Source organism: Palaemon carinicauda, chromosome 27 (genome assembly GCF_036898095.1).
Source record: "Palaemon carinicauda isolate YSFRI2023 chromosome 27, ASM3689809v2, whole genome shotgun sequence".
Classification (NCBI taxonomy): Eukaryota; Metazoa; Arthropoda; class Malacostraca; order Decapoda; family Palaemonidae; genus Palaemon; species Palaemon carinicauda.
In genome coordinates, this window is record NC_090751.1 from 16,860,896 (window position 1) to 16,880,185 (window position 19,290).

Consider the following 19,290-nt stretch of genomic DNA (forward strand, 5'->3'; position numbering starts at 1 on the left):
AACGCCGCCTCTCTGAACAAGTCGCAACTGTAACAGCTGAATTGTCAGAAGAAGATCCGGATGAGTTTTTCTCTCAGGAGGAGCAATTGGATGACATTTCATAGGGAGAAGAGGATAAGCCGCCTCAACATTCGGTGGACCTCAAGAAATTAATGCTGGTCTTCACGGAATTATATCCAGACCATTTTATTCCTGTTGCTCCGCGATCTCCTCCTTCGGAAATTACCCTTGGTAAAGCAGCAAGGACATTCTTATTCACAAAAATGGTTCTCTCCCGCTCCTCTAAGAGAGCATTGAAATTAATGGGAGTGTGGATGGATTCAAAAAGAGCATTGAAATTAATGGGAGTGTGAATGGATTCAAAAAGAGCATTGAAAGTAATGGGAGCGTGGATGGATTCAAAGAAAGTTCTTGGCAAGACATGTTTCGCTTTTCCTCCTGCCAAGCTAGCCTCCATGTCGAGCGTTTGGTATGAAACAGGAGAGGTCCTAGGTTTGGGAGTTCCTGCGTCTGCTCATGGGGACTTCTCGAGCCTTGTGGACTCTTCTCGTTGTCAATCCATGAGGAAGACTAAAGTGTGGTGGTCAATGTCGGAGTTCGACCAGCTCTTGAAAGGTATGTTCAGGGCTTTCGAGGTGTTTAATTTTCTGGACTGGTCTCTGGGAGCCTTGGATAGAAAAGTAGCGGAAATGAAGAGCACTGACACGAGTAATCTTATCCATCTTATGTCATGTATGGACAAGGCAGTTAGAGATGGTTCTAACGAGTTGTGAAGAAGAGGGCAGTTAGAGATGGTTCTAACGAGTTGTGAAGAAGAGGGCAACTTTGTCTTCCTTCCTCTCTGTAGGAGTCACTCCCTGTCAGAGATCGGAGTGGCTTTTTGCTCCGATGTCATCTGCTCTATTTCCGCAAGATTTAGTGAGGGAAGTGGCTGCAGCATTGACTCAGAAGGCTACTCATGATTTGGTTGCCAACACAGCTAGGAAGGTGTTGTCTACATCTTTCCCTTCCCGAAGAAAGCTACGTCATTTTCCCCGACTGTTCAGCCCTTTCGTGGTAAGCCTGCCGGGAGAAGTAACTTCAAGCCCAATGGGAAGAAGGCTAAGAAAAGAGGAGCTAAGTCCAGTCGAAGCAGAGTCTGACTGTCCTTGCCTTCATGCAGCAGTGGGAGCCAGGCTAAATTACTTCTGGCAAGCCTGTTTTAAAGGAAGGATACAAAATCCCATTCTTCTCAAAGCCTCCTTTAGCCACAGATTCTGTGGATCTCTTGCCCAAATACAGGAAAGGACCGAAGAGACAGGCAATGCAGCTTCAGATGTCTCTCTTGCTGGAGAAAAGACTGATAGATAGGGTGCGGGACTTGGAATCGCTAGGGTTTTACAACCGTTTGTTCCTGGTTCCCAAGAGTTCAGGGGAATGGAGACCGGTTCTGGATGTAAGTGCCCTCAACAACTACGACCAGAATTCGAAGTTCACCATGGAAACTCAGAAAACCGTGCTGGCAGCAGTAAGGAAAGGTGACTGGATGGTATTGTTGGACCTCCAGGACACTTATTTTCATGTCCCAATACATCCAAGTTGCAGATGTTACCTGAGGTTCGTGTACGGGAAGGAGGTCTTCCAGTTCCGGGCCTTATGTTTCGGTCTCTGCACAGCCCCTCTGATATTCACGAAGATCATGCTGAATGTGGCGAGCATGCTGCACTCAAGAGGCATCAGGGCCTCCCTGTACTTGGAATATTGGCTCATAAGAGCTCCCTCAGCCGATCGCTGTTTGAAGGATCTTCAGCTGACTTTGGATTTGGCAAAAGAATTGGGACTCCTATTAAGTTCAAAGAAGTCACAGCTGACTTCCTCCCAGAAGATTCTTTATTTGGAGATGGAGATTCAGAGAGGTTTTTCAGGCTTTTCCATCCCCTGCAAGAATTCAGTCGGCGCTCCTAAGGCTTTGTGCCCTCAGGAAGAAGGACGTCAGTTTGGTGAGAGAGTGGATGAGCCTTCTGGGGACCCTCTCATCACTGGAAAAGTTTGTGTCTCTGGGGAGGCTGCACCTACATCCCCTTCAGTTTCTTCTCAATGCTCATTGGAAGAAAAGGGACAGTCTCGACAGGGAGAGTATTCCCATTACGAATACCATCAGAACACACCTTCAGTGGTGGAACAACGTTCACATACTCCAGAAGGGCCTCTCGTTGGAGCAAAAGAGCCCAGACCTCGTGTTGTTTTCCGACGCCTCAAACTTGGTGTGGGGAGCAACGTTAGGGAAAAAAGATCTCAGGTCTGTGGACAAGAGATTCTTCATATCAATCAAAAGGAGCTTTTAGCTGTGCACTTAGCCCTCAAGGGCTTCGAGAATCTAGTCCTAGGCAAGATGGTTTAGATCAATGCGGACAACACCATGGCCTAGCGTATATAGCAAAGCAGGGGGGGACTCACTCGAAGTCTCTTTACGAGTTGGCGAGATCTCTTCTCGTATGGGCGAAGGAAAGGAGGATTATTTTATTAGACACGATTTATTCAGGGGGTCAAGAGCTTGAGTCCGGACAGACTCAGCAGGAGGGACCAAGTTCACCCCACAGAGTGGACGTTACACCTAGACGTTTGCAAAAAGCTGTGGCAGTTGTGGGGTCGTCCCCTCATAGATCTGTTTGCAACCTCGAAGACAAAAAGGCTGGAGACGTACTGCTCCCCAGTTCCGGATCACATAGAATCGTTCCTGTTAGATTGGCCACACATGGATGTGTACGCGTTCCCACCCTTCAAGATCCAGTACAAGGTGGTACAGAAGTTCGTGTCTCATGAGGAGACGAGGATGACCCTAGTTGCTCCTTTCTAGCTGTCAAGAAGTTGGTTCACAGAGGTACTGGAATGGATAGTGGACATTCTGAGAAGCCTACCATTAAGAGCAGATCTCAAACAACCCCACTTGGCAAGAAACCATCTAAACCTCCACGCTCTATGTCTGACTGCCTTCAGACTATCGAAAAACTCGCAAGATCTAGAGGATTTTCGAAGGAGGCCGCCAAGACTATTGCAAGAGCAAGTAGGACTTCTATCATCAAGGTGTATCAGTCCAAGTGGGAGGTATTCGGAGAATGGTGTAGAGCTAACTCGGTTTCATCTTCCAGTACCTCTATAACACAGATTGCTGATTTCTTCTTTGATCTTAGAACTAAGCATAACTTTTCTGCCTCGACTATCAAGGGGTACAGAAGTATGCTGGCAACTGTTTTCAGGCGTAGGGATTTGGATCTCTCCAACAATAAAGACCTACAAGATCTCCTTAAGTCTTTTGAAACTTCTAAGAGATGTCATCAGAAATCACCTGCTTGGAATTTGGATGTAGTTCTTAGATTCTTCATGGGTGACAGATCCTAGCCATTGCACTCGGCCTCTTTTAAAGATTTAAAATTGAAGACCCTTTTCTTGGTTAGCTTAGTGACAGCTAAAAGAGTCAGTGAGATTCATGCTTTGAGCAAGAACATTGGTTTCATAGACGGGAAAGCCATATGTTCCTTGCAGCTTGGTTTTCTGGCCAAGAATGAGCGTCCTTTCCATCCATGGCCGAAGTCTTTTGAGATTGCTAATCTCTATGATGTAGTGGGCAATGAAGTGGAAAGGGTGCTCTGTCCTGTTAAGGCTCTAAGGGTCTATTTGGACTGAACAAAGAGTTTGAGAGGCAGCTCAGAGGGTCTCTGGTGTGCAGTTAAGAAGCCTTCGCTGCCTATGTCGAAGAATGCTTTATCCTTTTTCATAAGGCTCTTGATTAGAGAAGCTCACGCCTAGTGTGGTGAGGCAGATCTTAGACTGCTTAAGGTGATGAAACACAAAGTTAGAGCAGTAGCTACTTCGGTGGCTTTTAAACAAAATCGTTCTCTGCAAAGCATAATGGATACAACTTTTTGTAGAAGTAAATCTGTATTCGCATCCCATTATTTGAAACGTGTCCAGACTCTTTAGGAGGGAGGACTGCTATACTTTGGGCCCACTAGTTACGGCGAATGCGGTAGTAGGTGAAGGATGTACTACTACGCTCCCCTAATTCCTAGTACCCTTTTCTACCTCTTGGAACTTGTTTAGTTTTTATGGTTGTATGTGGAGATTGGTCGTCAGATTTCTGCAATCTGTTGATTTAGTCAGGTGGTCCTGTTGTTCCTTGAGAGTGCCCGGAACAAGGGTATTAGTTGAGGTCCTGTCAAGTTATAGGTTATGGCACCGTTTGACAGCTCCTAGAGATCATCAGACCCCTGGGTGGACCGCTGGATCTCCTAAGGATAGCAGATAGAATATGGTAGAGAACCATTGCAGTCTGCTTCCTTATCAGGTACGAACCTCTTAAGTTTGTTATATGTAACTCTTAAATGAATTTCCAATTACGTTGCTGCCTCTGACCCACCACCAAGGGTGTCAATCAGCCATTCTTATATAACCAGTGGGTAAGTTTTATGTTTAAAAATGATATTTTCATAATAAAATAAATTTCAGAACATCTTACCCGCTGGTTATATAAGTTATAATCCCATCCTCCTCCCCTCTAGAGACCAATGGGCATGGAAGGTCTGAATTGGTTGGATTAGTTCGGTCTGTCTACCGCAAGGGTGCTAGTATACATCTGGCATATCTGCGATAGCCGCGAGATTTTGAATTTTCTGCCAGGCGTCCAGGGACTTTAGCCATTCTTATATAACCAGCGGGTAAGTATGTTCAAAAATTTATTCTATTAAGGTCCTTGTCTCAACACCGGCCTTTCATTTACCAGTCAATTCTGATATGGATAGGTAACAATTAAAAGAGGATATATAAACGGCTAAGATTTAACTTTTTTATAATATGGTTATTCGAAGATTGAATGAAAAAAATAAATTCTCTTAACCTTTAAACATGAAGAATTATGCAAGTATAGAATAGACTAGATTAGACTAAAACGTATTAAATGCTTGCTGTGCTTGCTGGCACTATAATTACCGTTTTGTAATCTTTTACTAATTCATATAAACTTGAGATATATTTGGGACTATATTTTGCCCAGAGAACTTCAGTAGTGCATAGATTAGATATATGTGCAGGATGTAAGATAATAAAAGTTTTTCATTCCTTTATACTTTTAATATACAAAAATATACGTTGACGTACATAGCACTTTCCAATTTCATGTCCATATTTAGGTATGATTCAAGCTTTACTCGTCTGTGGATGCGATATTTAAGTGAATCGTTAATTCCTTAAGTTATGAATGATAATGGGACACTTGACTTAAAAAGGTGCACCATAGGCGTTTGATGGTGGAGCTCCATAACCATTGCTAGGAGCAGGTGGGGCTCCATAACCATTGCTAGGAGCAGCTGGGGCTCCATAACCATTGCTAGGAGCAGCTGGGGCTCCATAACCATTGCTAGGAGCAGGGGAGGCTCCATAACCATTACTGGGAGCAGCACCTGCTCCATTACCATTGGAACCATAACCATTACCCTTTTTGCTACCGTTTCTCTTTCCATTTCCATTCTTCTTTCCATTATTTTTGTTACCATTTCCATTTGAACCGTAGCCGTTATTACCATTACCGTTGCCGTTAGATCCATAACCATTATTTCCATTACCGTTGCTGTGTTTACCATAAGGGTCATAGGGAACAACCCCAATGAGTTCGTTAACTGAGTAGAAGTCTTCAGCATCAGCGCAGTCGAAGTTGAACCACCAATCACAGACGAGGTACTGTTGGTTGAAGATGGTTCCGTTGGGACAGAGGAAGGAGTCCTGCTGGCGGCGTCCATTTGGTCTGTCCTGGCAGATGTGGAAGACCTGGCAGCCAGCTTCAGCGTCAGTGTCGGCGTAATATCCAGGGACATTCTGGGCGTTGCAGTCGAATCCAGTATCAGGAACGAAAGCTAAGACAGGATAATCTACTCCTGGAACACCGCCTCCGGGGATGTTTTCTGCCAAGGCAGCAAGGGGATCTACACCATAAGAGTTCTTGGGTGGTCCATAGCCGTTGCTTGGAGGAGCTGGAGGGGCTCCATACCCATTGGAAGGAGGACGCCTGTCGGCAGCAACAATGCTGAGAAGAGCTGTAAGAAATATATTTCGGTATAATAAAGTGCTGCTTTTCATGAAATATTTTAAGAACTATTTCGCATGTATAAATGTCTATGTTTCTCGTAACTACATGTACCTTGCTTTAAAATATATCATTGTTTCTTCAATTATATGTCTATTGGCTCGAGTAGCTTACCACAAACTGCAAAGGCCTTCATCATTACTGCTCTATTTCGCTGATATGTAATAGAATCAGCGGAGGTGATCGACTGAATGATGGCTTGCGGTGAGAGACCCGAGTTTTTATAGTGTCTTGGATGCCCTGACTGATTTTTTCGATGGCCTTTCTTGTCGTGCACTGGAGCAAGGTTATATAGAATGTATAATTGCATTACATCTGGACTTTGTGGAGAGAGAGAGAGAGAGAGAGAGAGAGAGAGAGAGAGAGAGAGAGAGAGAGAGAGAGAGAGAGAGAGAGAGAGAGACTGACTGTAACTTCTCATTGATTGAAAAACGTTAAAAATAAAATTTACACCAATCAGTTCATAATGGCAGTTCTGAAAAGTGATTTATCAAATTATCAAATTGATATTTTTAATTTCTGTAAAAGTTTTTTAGTTGCTTAGATATTTATTTTATTTTCATTTTTTATAGCGAAGACTAGATGTTCAGGGAAAACATTTTTGTAGAGTCCCTTGGATTTATTTTTTTATTTTAAAAGATTTACTTTGAGGTTCCAATATTATCCAAATTATGGTTGATATAGTCTTTGTTAGATTTGAAAGTAATTTAACGCAGTTCTAAATTTCTATTTCATCGTTGTATTTATTACATTATTCCTCCCTCCACGATACTTAATATTTACATGTAAGTTTTGTAATGTGCCCCGTAATTTTTTTCATGTGCATAAAGCCCATTTCTATTATCTATGTAATTAGTCTTCTTGACAGGCTGTATCAAATTCATATTTATTGTTTGCGAAAAGATACATTTTGTTTTTGTTTGTTTGAGATACGCTTATGCTATTCGTATGAAACATATAAAAAGTATTTCTACAATTTAATCTTCTGCGATACGAATTCCATTCCGTTAGCACGTGTTTTATACACGCTCGTACATTGTTACGGTTTTGCGTTCATGTCTTATCGCGTGCTCTTCCCTGCTCTGACAAATGACCAGTTTTGTGTATTAATGCAAGAAAGAGTGAGTGACAAGATGAAAAAAAAGCAAAACCATTATAGTGGACGAGCGTGTATGAAACACGTGGTTTACATTAGGCAACTGCTAGAATGTACGACTTACTGAAATGTTTCATGTTATTGGATCCTTTTTATCTGTCCTTGTTTAAGATACCGGTTTTTCCTGTCATAAATGGAACATTGAACTTACTACTGTGCTACATTGTTTGTACTATTTCATCGTAATTGCAGGTTTCCGTCTTAAATCTTGACTATTAAATTTAATATTTGCGTATCACATTATTATTATTATTATTATTATTATTATTATTATTATTATTATTATTATTATTCTAAATATTTCGATAAATATGTAGACATACGCAAATGCACCCCCTCTTACCAGGGTATCACTACTCCATCCCTCCCCTACCCCACCCGATTGACGGGGAGAGCTGAGTACTTTGTATCCTTATGTTGATTTTAGGTTTTAATTGAAAATACTCTTTAGCCATTGATAAGATTTTTGGGCTCAAGGACACTATCCGGAGTCGATACTTGTCCAAACTGTAATTTTGGAAACTACAGTAAATCTCGTTTACCCGACGATCACTGAAGGTCGCCATCGATTCCCATAGGGGTGTCATCCATCGCGCTGGTTCCCCATCAATTACAGAAACATTTTAAGAAAAAAATTGTTTTATTAATTTCTAATATAAACATAATTCCTTGTTTTTATGCAGCCCTGTTGATGGGAATAGATTCTAGATACGTTGGTTAATGGAATAAAGAGGTAAGATGAAGAGAAATTTTTCTTGCTGTCTTTTCGTTATTAAACTTTAATTTGCTATGAGCGAAAACCTTATATGAGCGAAAACCTTATATATATATATATATATATATATATATATATATATATATATATATATATATATATATATATATATATATATATATATATATATATATATATATATATACATGTGTGTGTATTATAATCCCGTGGTCTGGGTACCAAAATACAATATAATATATATATATATATATATATATATATATATATATATATATATATATATATATATATATATATATATATACACACACATATATATGGCAAGCTACAGGACCTCTCGAGTTCCAAACTCACCCGTTTGTTTTTACATTAATCTGTCATATGAAAACAACCAAACTCTAAGATTAACTCCCAGACAGCAATATAAAAAAAAATCACCGAATATCCAAAGGTCTCTTAAATACACTCGAAACAAAGCGAGACAATTATTATTAAGAACAGTTCCAACATCCTATTACTCCGATTCTTTAACAGGGATACAAGAGTACTGTGAAAACACAGGCGATTGAAATAATACCTCTACAAAAATAAACATATGTAAAAATTACAACACTTTGAAAGAATTTACATGGAAAATAAATTGCTTAAAATATTAGGTCGGAGCAAAATTTAGATTAAGACAAAAGAAATGTTAAACTCTGAGAATTATGTAATCACTGGGCTCGAAATATTAAATCTAAATAAAACCTGGGAAAGATAAAAGAAATAATTTGCCTTCTGAAAATTATATAATCACTTCTTTCACTGGAAATTAAATTTTACACAATACCAGCACTCACCACAACACAATAAATTTAAAACCTTTGGCAAATTTTCAGCAACGTTTTAACACACAACACACGATATACGTTGGGCACAAAATCCTTTTGGAGAAGACACTCTTGAGGCATTAGAGAGAGAGAGAGAGGGATGAACTTTGGCTCGTTCACAGGACAGGCTTTTTCTCTTCTGTTGCTATGCATCTGTGGGGGCACATTTATATGAACATAGTAACTTCTAGATTATTCTAAATAGATTATTCTCGTGGCTTGGGGGCTGGCTTCTAGCAACGCCAGAGTTATTATATATCTCGTATCGAACAGGAGAATTAACCTCGCTGCACGGCAACACTCAGCTAGCTTCGCCATTCTTTGTCCTCGAATAAAACGAAAAAAGATAAAATATAACTCTAGGTTTTTCAAGAACCTTCGAAAACACGGGGCAAGGGTTTTTCAAGAACCTTGCAAAACATTTGGCAAATATAAGGATTTGGTATTCTCTCACAAACGTGATGGATTACCTCTTAGAAATATAAAAAATGATTTACAGAAGCCCTTGTTCATATCTTGTATGGAGCATATAACACTCTTGAACAGATTTCCTAATACTTCCTAACAAAATACGTGAAATAAAAAGTTAATTCTTAACAATAACATAGATATACATATACTGACTGGAATGAAGAATACAATGAAATTTACGACGAAAGTCTTATGTAATTTACATACGAACCTTCTATCTACATGAGAGGAACTCGCCTTAAGAGCTGGCTATTCTCTTAAAATGCAGATATGAAATACATAAATAATAACATGAATAGATTATTTACTCCACATTAGACCAGCTTCGTAAGAATATATATATATATATATATATATATATATATATATATATATATATATATATATATATATATATATATATATATATAGCCAGCCACTTGCTCAATATTATACAGGGAAGAGTATTATTATTATTATTATTATTATTATTATTATTATTATTATTATTATTACTATTAGCTAAGCTACAACCCTTGTTGGAAAATCTGGATTCTACAAGCCCAAGGGCTCCAACAGGGTAAGCAGCCCAGTGCAGAAAGAAAATAGAGCAGTAGTGAATACGATATTTTGGAAAAATTATGAGAAATAATATTTCAACCATGAAACAATACTTATGTCACCCTGTTTAGCAGAGGAGCATTTGCAGCAAATTTTAACTGATGAAGTTACATAGATTTAACACCCAGGTTAAGAAGATCATTCCACAATCTGGTCATAGCTGGAAGAAAACTAACAGAATACTGTGTAGTATTGAGTCTATGATGGAGACAAAAGACTGTTAGAATTAACTGCTAACTTAGTACTACATACGGTACATGATGGTACCGTCTTGGAAGATCTGAATGCAATGGATCAAGATTAAGTTGTTGAACAGATGTAAGTTAGGAGTCACCAAATGACAGTGCTTCAAAAGTTCACTTACGTTTTTATCCATCCTGCTGTATTTTGATGACTTGCATAAGTTTTAACACTTAAAACAAATATAACTTGGGTTAAGCTTTTTAGTGTTTCTTATTAAAACTTTTGAAGTCTAAACTGTAACGATAACATTGATGTTTGACATTTAATCTTCTTAGTTTCTTTTCGCTTTTCTTAAGAAATTGCAAAGCTATTATTGCACTTGTGAAGCAGTACCCATGAGGCACAATGACTGTAACAGTATTTTAACTAAAAGCTATTTTTTATGCGACTTTAAAGTTTCATTAAGATAATGACTTTTATGTTTTGGTAAGAAAAGAATGTCAAACCATTCATAAAATTTTAAACTTACTCTTTTATTAAGAAGTTTAGGTTTAATAGATAACATTTAAACTTCTTGTTATAACATTTTCTCATATTTCTTTTATATGATCATTTTCGTTTGTTTATTACTTTTGATATGTTATATTTTATCTTTCCGGAATTTATTCAGGCCAGCTCTGCCAGACTTAAGCTTGACTTATTGGCTGTTGAAAATACTTCCTTTTAATAATAATAAAATGGCCTACACAGATCTTTGGTAGGGCATACATTTGATATGTGAGCAGGATGTAAGTAGACACTTTTTCATTACTTCATATTTTTAATATACAAAAATATACATTGTCATATATGAAACTACGATTTCAGATTCATTTTCAGTCATGAGTGAAATGTTGTCCCCCGATGATGAGATATTGCAGGGAATCGATCCTTCTTTGGGTTATGGATTATGATTGGATGCTTGATTTAGAAAGGTGCACCATAGGCGTTTGAAAGTGATGGTGGAGCTCCATAACCATTTCCGTTGCCATTTGAACCGTGGCCGTTATTGCCATTACCATTAGATCCATAACCATTATTTCCATTACCGTTGCCATTGGTATGTTTGTTTACCATAAGGGTCATAGGCGACAACCCCAATGAGTTCGTTGACTGAATAGAAGTCTTGAGCATCAGCACAGTCGAAGTTGAACCACCAATCACAAACAAGATACTGTTGGTTGAAGATGGTTCCGTTGGGGCAGAGGAAAGAGTCCTGCTGACGGCGTCCATTGGGCCTGTCCTGGCAGATGTGGAAGACCTGGCAGCGAGCCTGACGGTCAGTGTCGGCATAATAACCAGGTACATTCTGAGCATCGCAGGAGAAACGAGTATCAGGGACGGAGGCCAAGATAGGGTAGTCTTGACCAGGAACTCCACCGCCGGGAATATTCTCTGCCAAAGCAGCAATTTCCTTATCTACACCGTAGGAGTTCCTTGGTGGTCCATAGCCATTGCTTGGTGGAGCTCCATAGCCATTGCTTGGTGGAGCTCCATATCCATTGCTTGGGCGTTTGTCTGCAGCTAAAACGCTGAGAAGAGCTGAAAAAAGGCAGTGCAAACAATATTATTTGCCCTAAATATTTGAGTCTGAAATTCTTTTGATAAAATCCATGAGTTACTTTCATAAAGTTAGTGTTATTTAATAGCTACTCACCACACATTACAAAGGCCTTCATCGTTGATGTTGTATAAGGCTGGAATGGACCAGGATCTACAGAGGTGATCTACAGAGTGATGTCTTCTTATGGCAGACCCGAGTTTATATAGTTCCTGACTTGCATGATTTCTCTTATATCATGGTGGCCATTCTGGTCATGCGTTTGTGCAAGGCCATTTAATAGACAATACAGTACTTCCTTTTTCTATTTTACTATGCACATATGTATGTATACATATATATATATATATATATATATATATATATATATATATATATATATATGTGTGTGTGTGTGTGTGTGTGTGTCTGTGTGTGTGTTCCTATTTGATCCATGTACATTCATTTATATTCATAGGGTTTTATACATATATTATGTATAGGTTTATATGTGTTTGCATATATATATATATATATATATATATATATATATATATATATATATATATATATATATATGTAATATATATATATATGTATACATATACATGTATATATATATATATATATATATATATATATATATATATATATATATATATACACAAATACACACATGAATTTTCCTCAGCACTTGCTTTTCATCCAATAATAATCCAGTTAAAAGGGAAATCATCACTTTAATGGACCAATTTGAAAATAATTCTTTTAAATTCGCAGATCATTGTAAAATTTAGATATTGGTTTAGCGTTCTTATTTATGTATATATTTATTTATATCTGGTTTCGTTCCTTTCTTGTCTATTTATTTTTCATTTTTTTTTTTTTTTTAGTAATGGAAGTCGAAGAATAGTAGTTCTTCCTAAATTTTTGTTTTGCCTTTAATGTTAGAACTAAGGTTCTGCTTTAGATATATTATTCCACTTAGTTTTCATTTTTAAGTGAATTTTACATGGCTAGAGATGATAATAGACACTATCACTCGGAAGAATTGATTTGGGATACACCTTCGGTAAGTGGAGAGATGTTGGCATCGCTAAGACAACTTTCACAACTTTTTAGAAGGTTATCCGTGTTATATGGATTAATATATGCTTATATCATCATAGTCACTGGCAGCGGGGTGACTGATTGGATTTAAGGCGTTAGACACTGCTCATCACATGGAACTGGCTATCCTTTGATGAATTTAGCCAATGAATCCTCTAAGGATTTAGCCAGTCTTTGACTGGTGAAATCCGACTTAGGCCCTTTTGCGTCAATAGGATTGGGAGAATATGTTGATGATGATGATAGCATCATCATCAACATCATCTCCTCCTTTCCCTATTCAGGCAAAGGGCCTCATTTAGATTTCACCAGTCGTCTCTAGCTTGAGTTTTTAAATCAATGCTTCACCATGCATCCTCTCCTACTTCACTCTTCATAGTCCTCAGCTATGTAGGCTTCGTCTTCCAATTTTTCTAGAACTTTGTGGAGCCCAGTGGAAAGTTCGGTGAACTAGCTCTAATAGGGAATGCGAATGCATGCCCAAACCTTCTCCATCTACCTCTCACCATGATCTCATCTCATATTGCACTTGAGTAATCTCTCTTATAGTTTCATTTCTAATCCTTTCCTGCCATATATTTTTCTGTAGGCCACCCGTTGAGATACTACCGCTAGAGAGTTATGGGGTCTTTTGACTGGCCAGACAGTACTACATTGGATCCTCCTCTCTGGTTACGGTTCATTTTCCCTTTGCCTACATACACACTGAATAGTCTGGCATATTCTTTACATATTTTCCTCTATCCTCATACACCTGACAACACAGATTACCAAACATTTCTTCATCACCCAAGGGGTTACTGCACTGTACTTGTTCAGTGCCACTTTCCTCTTGGTAAGGGTAGAAGAGACTCTTTAGCTATGGTAAGCAGCTCTTCTAGGAGAAGGACACTCCAAAATCAAACCACTGTTCTCTAGTCTTGGGTAGTGCCATAGCCTCTGTACCATGGCCTTTCACTGTCTTGGGTTAGAGTTCTCTTGCTTGAGGGTACACTCGAGCACACTCTCCTATCTTATTTCTCTTCCTCTTGTTTTGTTAAAGTTTTTATAGTTTATATAGGAGATATTTATTGTTGTTACTCTTCTTAGAATATTTTATTTTCCTTTTTTCCTTTCCGCACTGAGCTATTTTCCCTGTTGGAGCCCCTGGGCTTATAGCATACTGCTTTTCCAACTAGGGTTGTAGCTTAGTAAGTAATAATAATAATAATAATAATACAAAATCTTTTAAATAATGTTTCATTGTCATATACCTCGACTTGTCTCGCATACAGTAACACCGATCTCACTAAACTGATATATAGCCTGATTTTTCGAGATTTGATTTCCAAATTTCACTTAATCTAGTCATTGTCTGATTTGCATTTAATTCTTTCATTAAACTCCAGTTTTGAAGACCCTTTATTAGAGATTATAGTCCCTGAATATTTAAATGATTCCACGTGAAATAAAAAGTTAATTCTTAACAATAACGTAGATTTACATATACTGACTTGAATGAAGAATACAATGAAATTAACGACGAAAGTCTTGTGTAATTTACATACAAACCTTTTATCTACATGAGAGGAACTCACCTTAAGAGCTGGCTATTCTCTTAAAATGCAGATATGAAATACATAGATAAATACATGAATAGATTATTTACTCTACGCTAGACCAGCTTCGTAAGAATATATATATATATATATATATATATATATATATATATATATATATATATATATATTTATATATATATATATATTTATATATATATATATTTATATATATATATATTTATATATATATTTATCCATATATATATATATATATTTATATATATATATTTATATATATATTTATCCATATATATATATATATATATATATATATATATATATATATATATATATATATATATATATATATATATAGCCAGACACTTGTTCAATATTATATAGGGGAGAGTATTATTATTATTATTATTATTATTATTATTATTATTATTATTATTATTATTATTATTATTATTATTATTATTATTAGCTAAGCTACAACCTTTGTTGGAAAATCCGTATTCTACTAGCCCAGGGGCTTCAACATGGAAAGCAACCCAGTGCGGAAAGAAAATAGAGCAATAGTGAATAAAATATTTAGGAAAAATCATAAAAAAAAGATATTTTAACCATGAAACACTTCTTATGTCATCCTGTTTAGCAGAGGAGCATTTGCAGCAAATTTGAACTGATGAAGTTACACAGATTTAATTGCCAGATTAGGAAGATCATTCTACAAAGTGGTCATAGCTGGAATAAAACTATCAGAATACTGTGTAGTATTGAGTCTCTGGTGGAGACGAAAGACTATTAGAATTAACTGCTAACATAGTACTACATACGGTACATGACGGTACCGTCTTGGAAGATCTAAATGCAATGGATCAAGAATAAGTTGTTGAATAGACGGTAGGTTAAGAGTCACCAAATGACAGTGCTTCAAAAGTTCACTTCCGTTTTTCTCCATCCAGCTGACGTCTTTATTTTGATGACTTGCATAAGTTTTAACACTGAAAACAAATATATCTCAGGTAAAACTTTTGAATGTTTTTTTATTAAAACTTTTGAAGTCTAAACTGTAACGATAATATTTGTGTTTGACATTTTATCTTCTTAGTTTCTTTTTGCTTTTCGTAAGAAATTGCAAAGCTATTATTGCACTTGTGAAGCAGTTCCCATGAGGCACAATGACTGTAACAGTATTTTAACTAAAAGTTATTTTTATGCCACTTTAAAGTTTCGTGAAGATATTGACTTTTATGTGTTATTAAGAAAAGCATGTCAGACCATTCATCAAATTTTAAACTTCCTCTTTTATAGGTTTAATAAATAACATTTCAACTTCTTGTTATAACATTTTCTCATATTATTATTATATGATTATTTTCGTTTATTTATTACTTTTTATATATGTTATATTTTATATTTCCGGAATTTATTCTGGCCAGCTCTGCAAGAGTTATATTCGACTCATTGCCAAGTAAAAATACTTCCTTTTAATTATAATAAAATGGACTCCACAGATCTTTGGTAGGGCATATATTTAGTATGTGAGCAGGATGTAAGTAGACATTTTTTCATTACTTCATATTTTTAATATACAAAAATATACATTGACATACATGAAACTACGATTTCAGATTCATTTTCAGTCATGAGTGATATGTTGTCCCCCTTTGATGAGATATTGCAGGGAATCGATCCTTCTTTGGGTTATGGATTATGATTGGATGCTTGATTTAGAAAGGTGCACCATAGGAGTTTGAAAGCGATGGTGGAGCTCCATAACCATTTCCGTTGCCATTTGAACCACGGCCGTTATTGCCATTACCATTAGATCCATAACCATTATTTCCATTACCGTTGCCATTGCTATGTTTACCATAAGGGTCATAGGCGACAACCCCAATGAGTTCGTTGACGGAATAGAAGTCTTGAGCATCAGCACAGTCGAAGTTGAACCACCAATCACAAACAAGATACTGTTGGTTGAAGATGGTGCCGTTGGGGCAGAGGAAAGAGTCCTGCTGACGGCGTCCATTGGGCCTGTCCTGGCAGATGTGGAAGACCTGGCAGCGAGCCTGACGGTCAGTGTCGGCATAATAACCAGGTACATTCTGAGCATCGCAGGAGAAACGAGTATCAGGGACGGAGGCCAAGATAGGGTAGTCTTGACCAGGAACTCCACCGCCGGGAATATTCTCTGCCAAAGCAGCAATTTCCTTATCTACACCGTAGGAGTTCCTTGGTGGTCCATAGCCATTGCTTGGTGGAGCTCCATATCCATTGCTTGGGCGTTTGTCTGCAGCTACAAGGCTAAGAAGAGCTAAAAAAGGAAGAAAATGCAAACAATATTATTTGCCCTAAATATTCAAGTCTGAAATTCTTTCGATAAAATCTATGAGTTACTTTCATTAAGTAAGTGTTATTTAATAGCTACTCACCACACACTACAAAGGCCTTCATCGTTGCTGGTGTATGTGTCTGGAATGGACCAGGATCTACAGAGGTGATCGACTGAGTGATGTCTCCTTATGGGAGACCCGAGTTTATATAGTTCCTGACTTGCATGATTTCTCTTATCATGATGGCCATTCTGGTCATGCGTTTGTGCAAGGCCATTTAATAGACAATACAGTACATGTCTGTGTGTGTTCTTATATGATTTATACACGTTCATTCATATTCATATGGTTTTATATATATTACGTATAGGTTTATATGTGTGCGCGATATATATATATATATATATATATATATATATATATATATATATATATATATATATATATATATATATAATATATATATAATATATAAATGATATATATATATATATGATATATATATATATATATATATATATATATATATATATATATATATATATATATATATATATATATATATATATGTATATGTATACACATTCACAAATACACACACAAATTTTCCTTAGCAGTTGTTTTTTATCTAATAATAATCCAGTTAACTGGGAAAGCATCACTTGAATGGACCAATTTAGAAACAATTCCTTTAAATGCTCTGATCATTGTAAAATTTAGATATTAGTTTAGTGTTCTTTTTTATGTATACATTCATTTATATCTGGTTTCGTTCCTTTCTTGTCTATATATTTTTCATTTTTTTAGTAATGGAAGTCGAAGAATAGTAGTTCTTCCTAAATTTTTGTTTTGCCTTTAATGTTAGAACTAAGGTTTCTGCTTTAGATATATTATTCCACTTAGTTTTTAGTTTTTCAGTGAATTTTACATGACTAGAGATGATATGGACACTATCACTCGGAAGGATGTGGGATACACCTTCGGTAGACATTGCTAAGACAACTTTCTCAACTTTTTAGAAGGTTGTCCGTGTTATATGGATTAATATATGTTTATATCATCATAGTCACTGGCAGCAGGGTGACTGATTGGGTTTAAGGCGTTAGACACTGCTCATCACAAGGAACTGGCTATCCTTTGATGAATTTAGCCAATGAATCCTCTAAGGATTTAGTCAGTCTTTGACTGGCGAAATCCGACCTAGGGCCTTTTGCATCAATAGGGTTGGGAGATGTTGATGATATCATCATCATCAACATAACCTCCTCCTTTGCCTATTCACGCAAAAGGCCTCAGTTAGATATCACCAGTCGTCTCTTATTTTCAGTTTTTGAATCAATACTTCACCATGCATCCTCTCCTGCTTCATTCTTCATAGTCCTCAGCTATGTAGGCGTCGTCTTCCAATTTTTCTAGAACTTTGTGGAGCCCAGTGGACAGTTCGGTTAACTAGCTCTAATAGGGAATGCGAAGAGCATGCCTAAATCTTCTCCATCTACCTCTCACCATGATCTTATCTCATATGGCACTTGAGTAATCTCTCTTATAGTTTCTTTTCTAATCCTGTCCTGCCATATATTTTTCTCTAGGCTTTGTTCTCAAATCTACAAAATCTTTTGAATATTGTTTCATTGTCATATACCACGACTCGTCTCCATACAGTAACACCGATCTCACTAAGCTGATATTTAGCCTGATTTTTCGAGATTTGATTTCCAAATTTCACTTAATCTAGTCATTGTCAGATTTGCATTTAACTCTTTCATTAAACTCCTATTTTGAAGACTGTATTAGAGATTATAGTTCCTGAATATTTAAATGATCCCACCTCATTGATCCTTTCTCCTTCCAATGATAATTCATATTCCAGTACATATTCCGTTCTCATCATCAGTGTTTCTTCTATTTTTCTTAAGCCCAACCTCATGTGATATTTCATGCTTTCAGTCATTTTGCTAATAAGGACAGCGTCTTCAGCATACTCGAGGGCCGCTAATTTCCTGTTACCAAACCAATCCTTCTCCACCATCTCCAACTGTTCTATACGTTACAAAATCAATGTGGAGGATAAACAACATAGGTGACACTTTCCTCTGGAGTACTCCACTGTTCACTGAAAATTCATTTGATGTTACTGGAAATGCATATAAAATGCTCCCTCATTTCTAAAAGAAAGGAAACCACCCATATTGGATACGATATGTTAGGCTATAGATTTGGAATTAAACTCTCCATCTAATGCCTTTTTATTTTCATCAAAATCTCAGGATGATATATTCCAATATATTAAGAGGAAAAAGCTGTATCTTTTACAGGATTTGAAACTTTAGTCATTGTGAATATTAGGTTAAAGTGTCTTTGTCCACGTTTTTATTAAAGTTAACAGACATTTTTTAATTGTTTTATCTAAATTAAGACACGAAATTTCTTCATTAGATCGTCGTGTTAAGAAGGCTGTGGCTGGTCGAAGAAATTGCAATTTAGTATTTGGTCTTGTTGCATTTTGTAAAATGGGTTTCATTTAAGAGCTAGTCTGTGTTTCTGCCAGTGTTTTATTTACAGGAACGTACCTTTCGTCGTTAGTAGTA

At 36.8% G+C, this 19,290-nt stretch overlaps 2 protein-coding genes across 2 annotated transcripts; both read right to left on the reverse strand.

The window, feature by feature from the left end:
* Window positions 1–5,217: 5,217 nt before the first annotated feature.
* LOC137621117 (pro-resilin-like) lies at window positions 5,218–6,418 on the reverse strand. The gene is made up of 2 exons (XM_068351547.1): window positions 6,230–6,418; window positions 5,218–6,065 (listed from the first exon to the last, which is right to left on the reverse strand). Exons 1-2 carry the CDS (start codon window positions 6,252–6,254, stop codon window positions 5,254–5,256), a joined length of 837 nt encoding a protein of 278 aa, XP_068207648.1. The 5' UTR covers window positions 6,255–6,418; the 3' UTR covers window positions 5,218–5,253.
* Window positions 6,419–16,058: 9,640 nt separating this feature from the next.
* Window positions 16,059–16,866, reverse strand: LOC137621118 (pro-resilin-like). Its single transcript, XM_068351548.1, has 2 exons — window positions 16,802–16,866; window positions 16,059–16,683 (listed from the first exon to the last, which is right to left on the reverse strand). Exons 1-2 carry the CDS (start codon window positions 16,821–16,823, stop codon window positions 16,097–16,099), a joined length of 609 nt encoding a protein of 202 aa, XP_068207649.1. The 5' UTR covers window positions 16,824–16,866; the 3' UTR covers window positions 16,059–16,096.
* Window positions 16,867–19,290: the final 2,424 nt, after the last annotated feature.

What these genes read in the sequence shown, in the direction of transcription:
- LOC137621117 (XM_068351547.1), bottom strand. Translation starts at nt 6,254, where the DNA reads ATGATGAAGGCCTTTGCAGTTTGTG. An exon ending in GAAGGCCTTTGCAGTTTGTG is followed by an intron (nt 6,066 to 6,229) that starts GTAAGCTACTCG and finishes TATTTCTTACAG; the next exon opens with CTCTTCTCAGCATTGTTGCT.
- LOC137621118 (XM_068351548.1), bottom strand. Translation starts at nt 16,823, where the DNA reads ATGAAGGCCTTTGTAGTGTGTG. An exon ending in GAAGGCCTTTGTAGTGTGTG is followed by an intron (nt 16,684 to 16,801) that starts GTGAGTAGCTAT and finishes TTCCTTTTTTAG; the next exon opens with CTCTTCTTAGCCTTGTAGCT.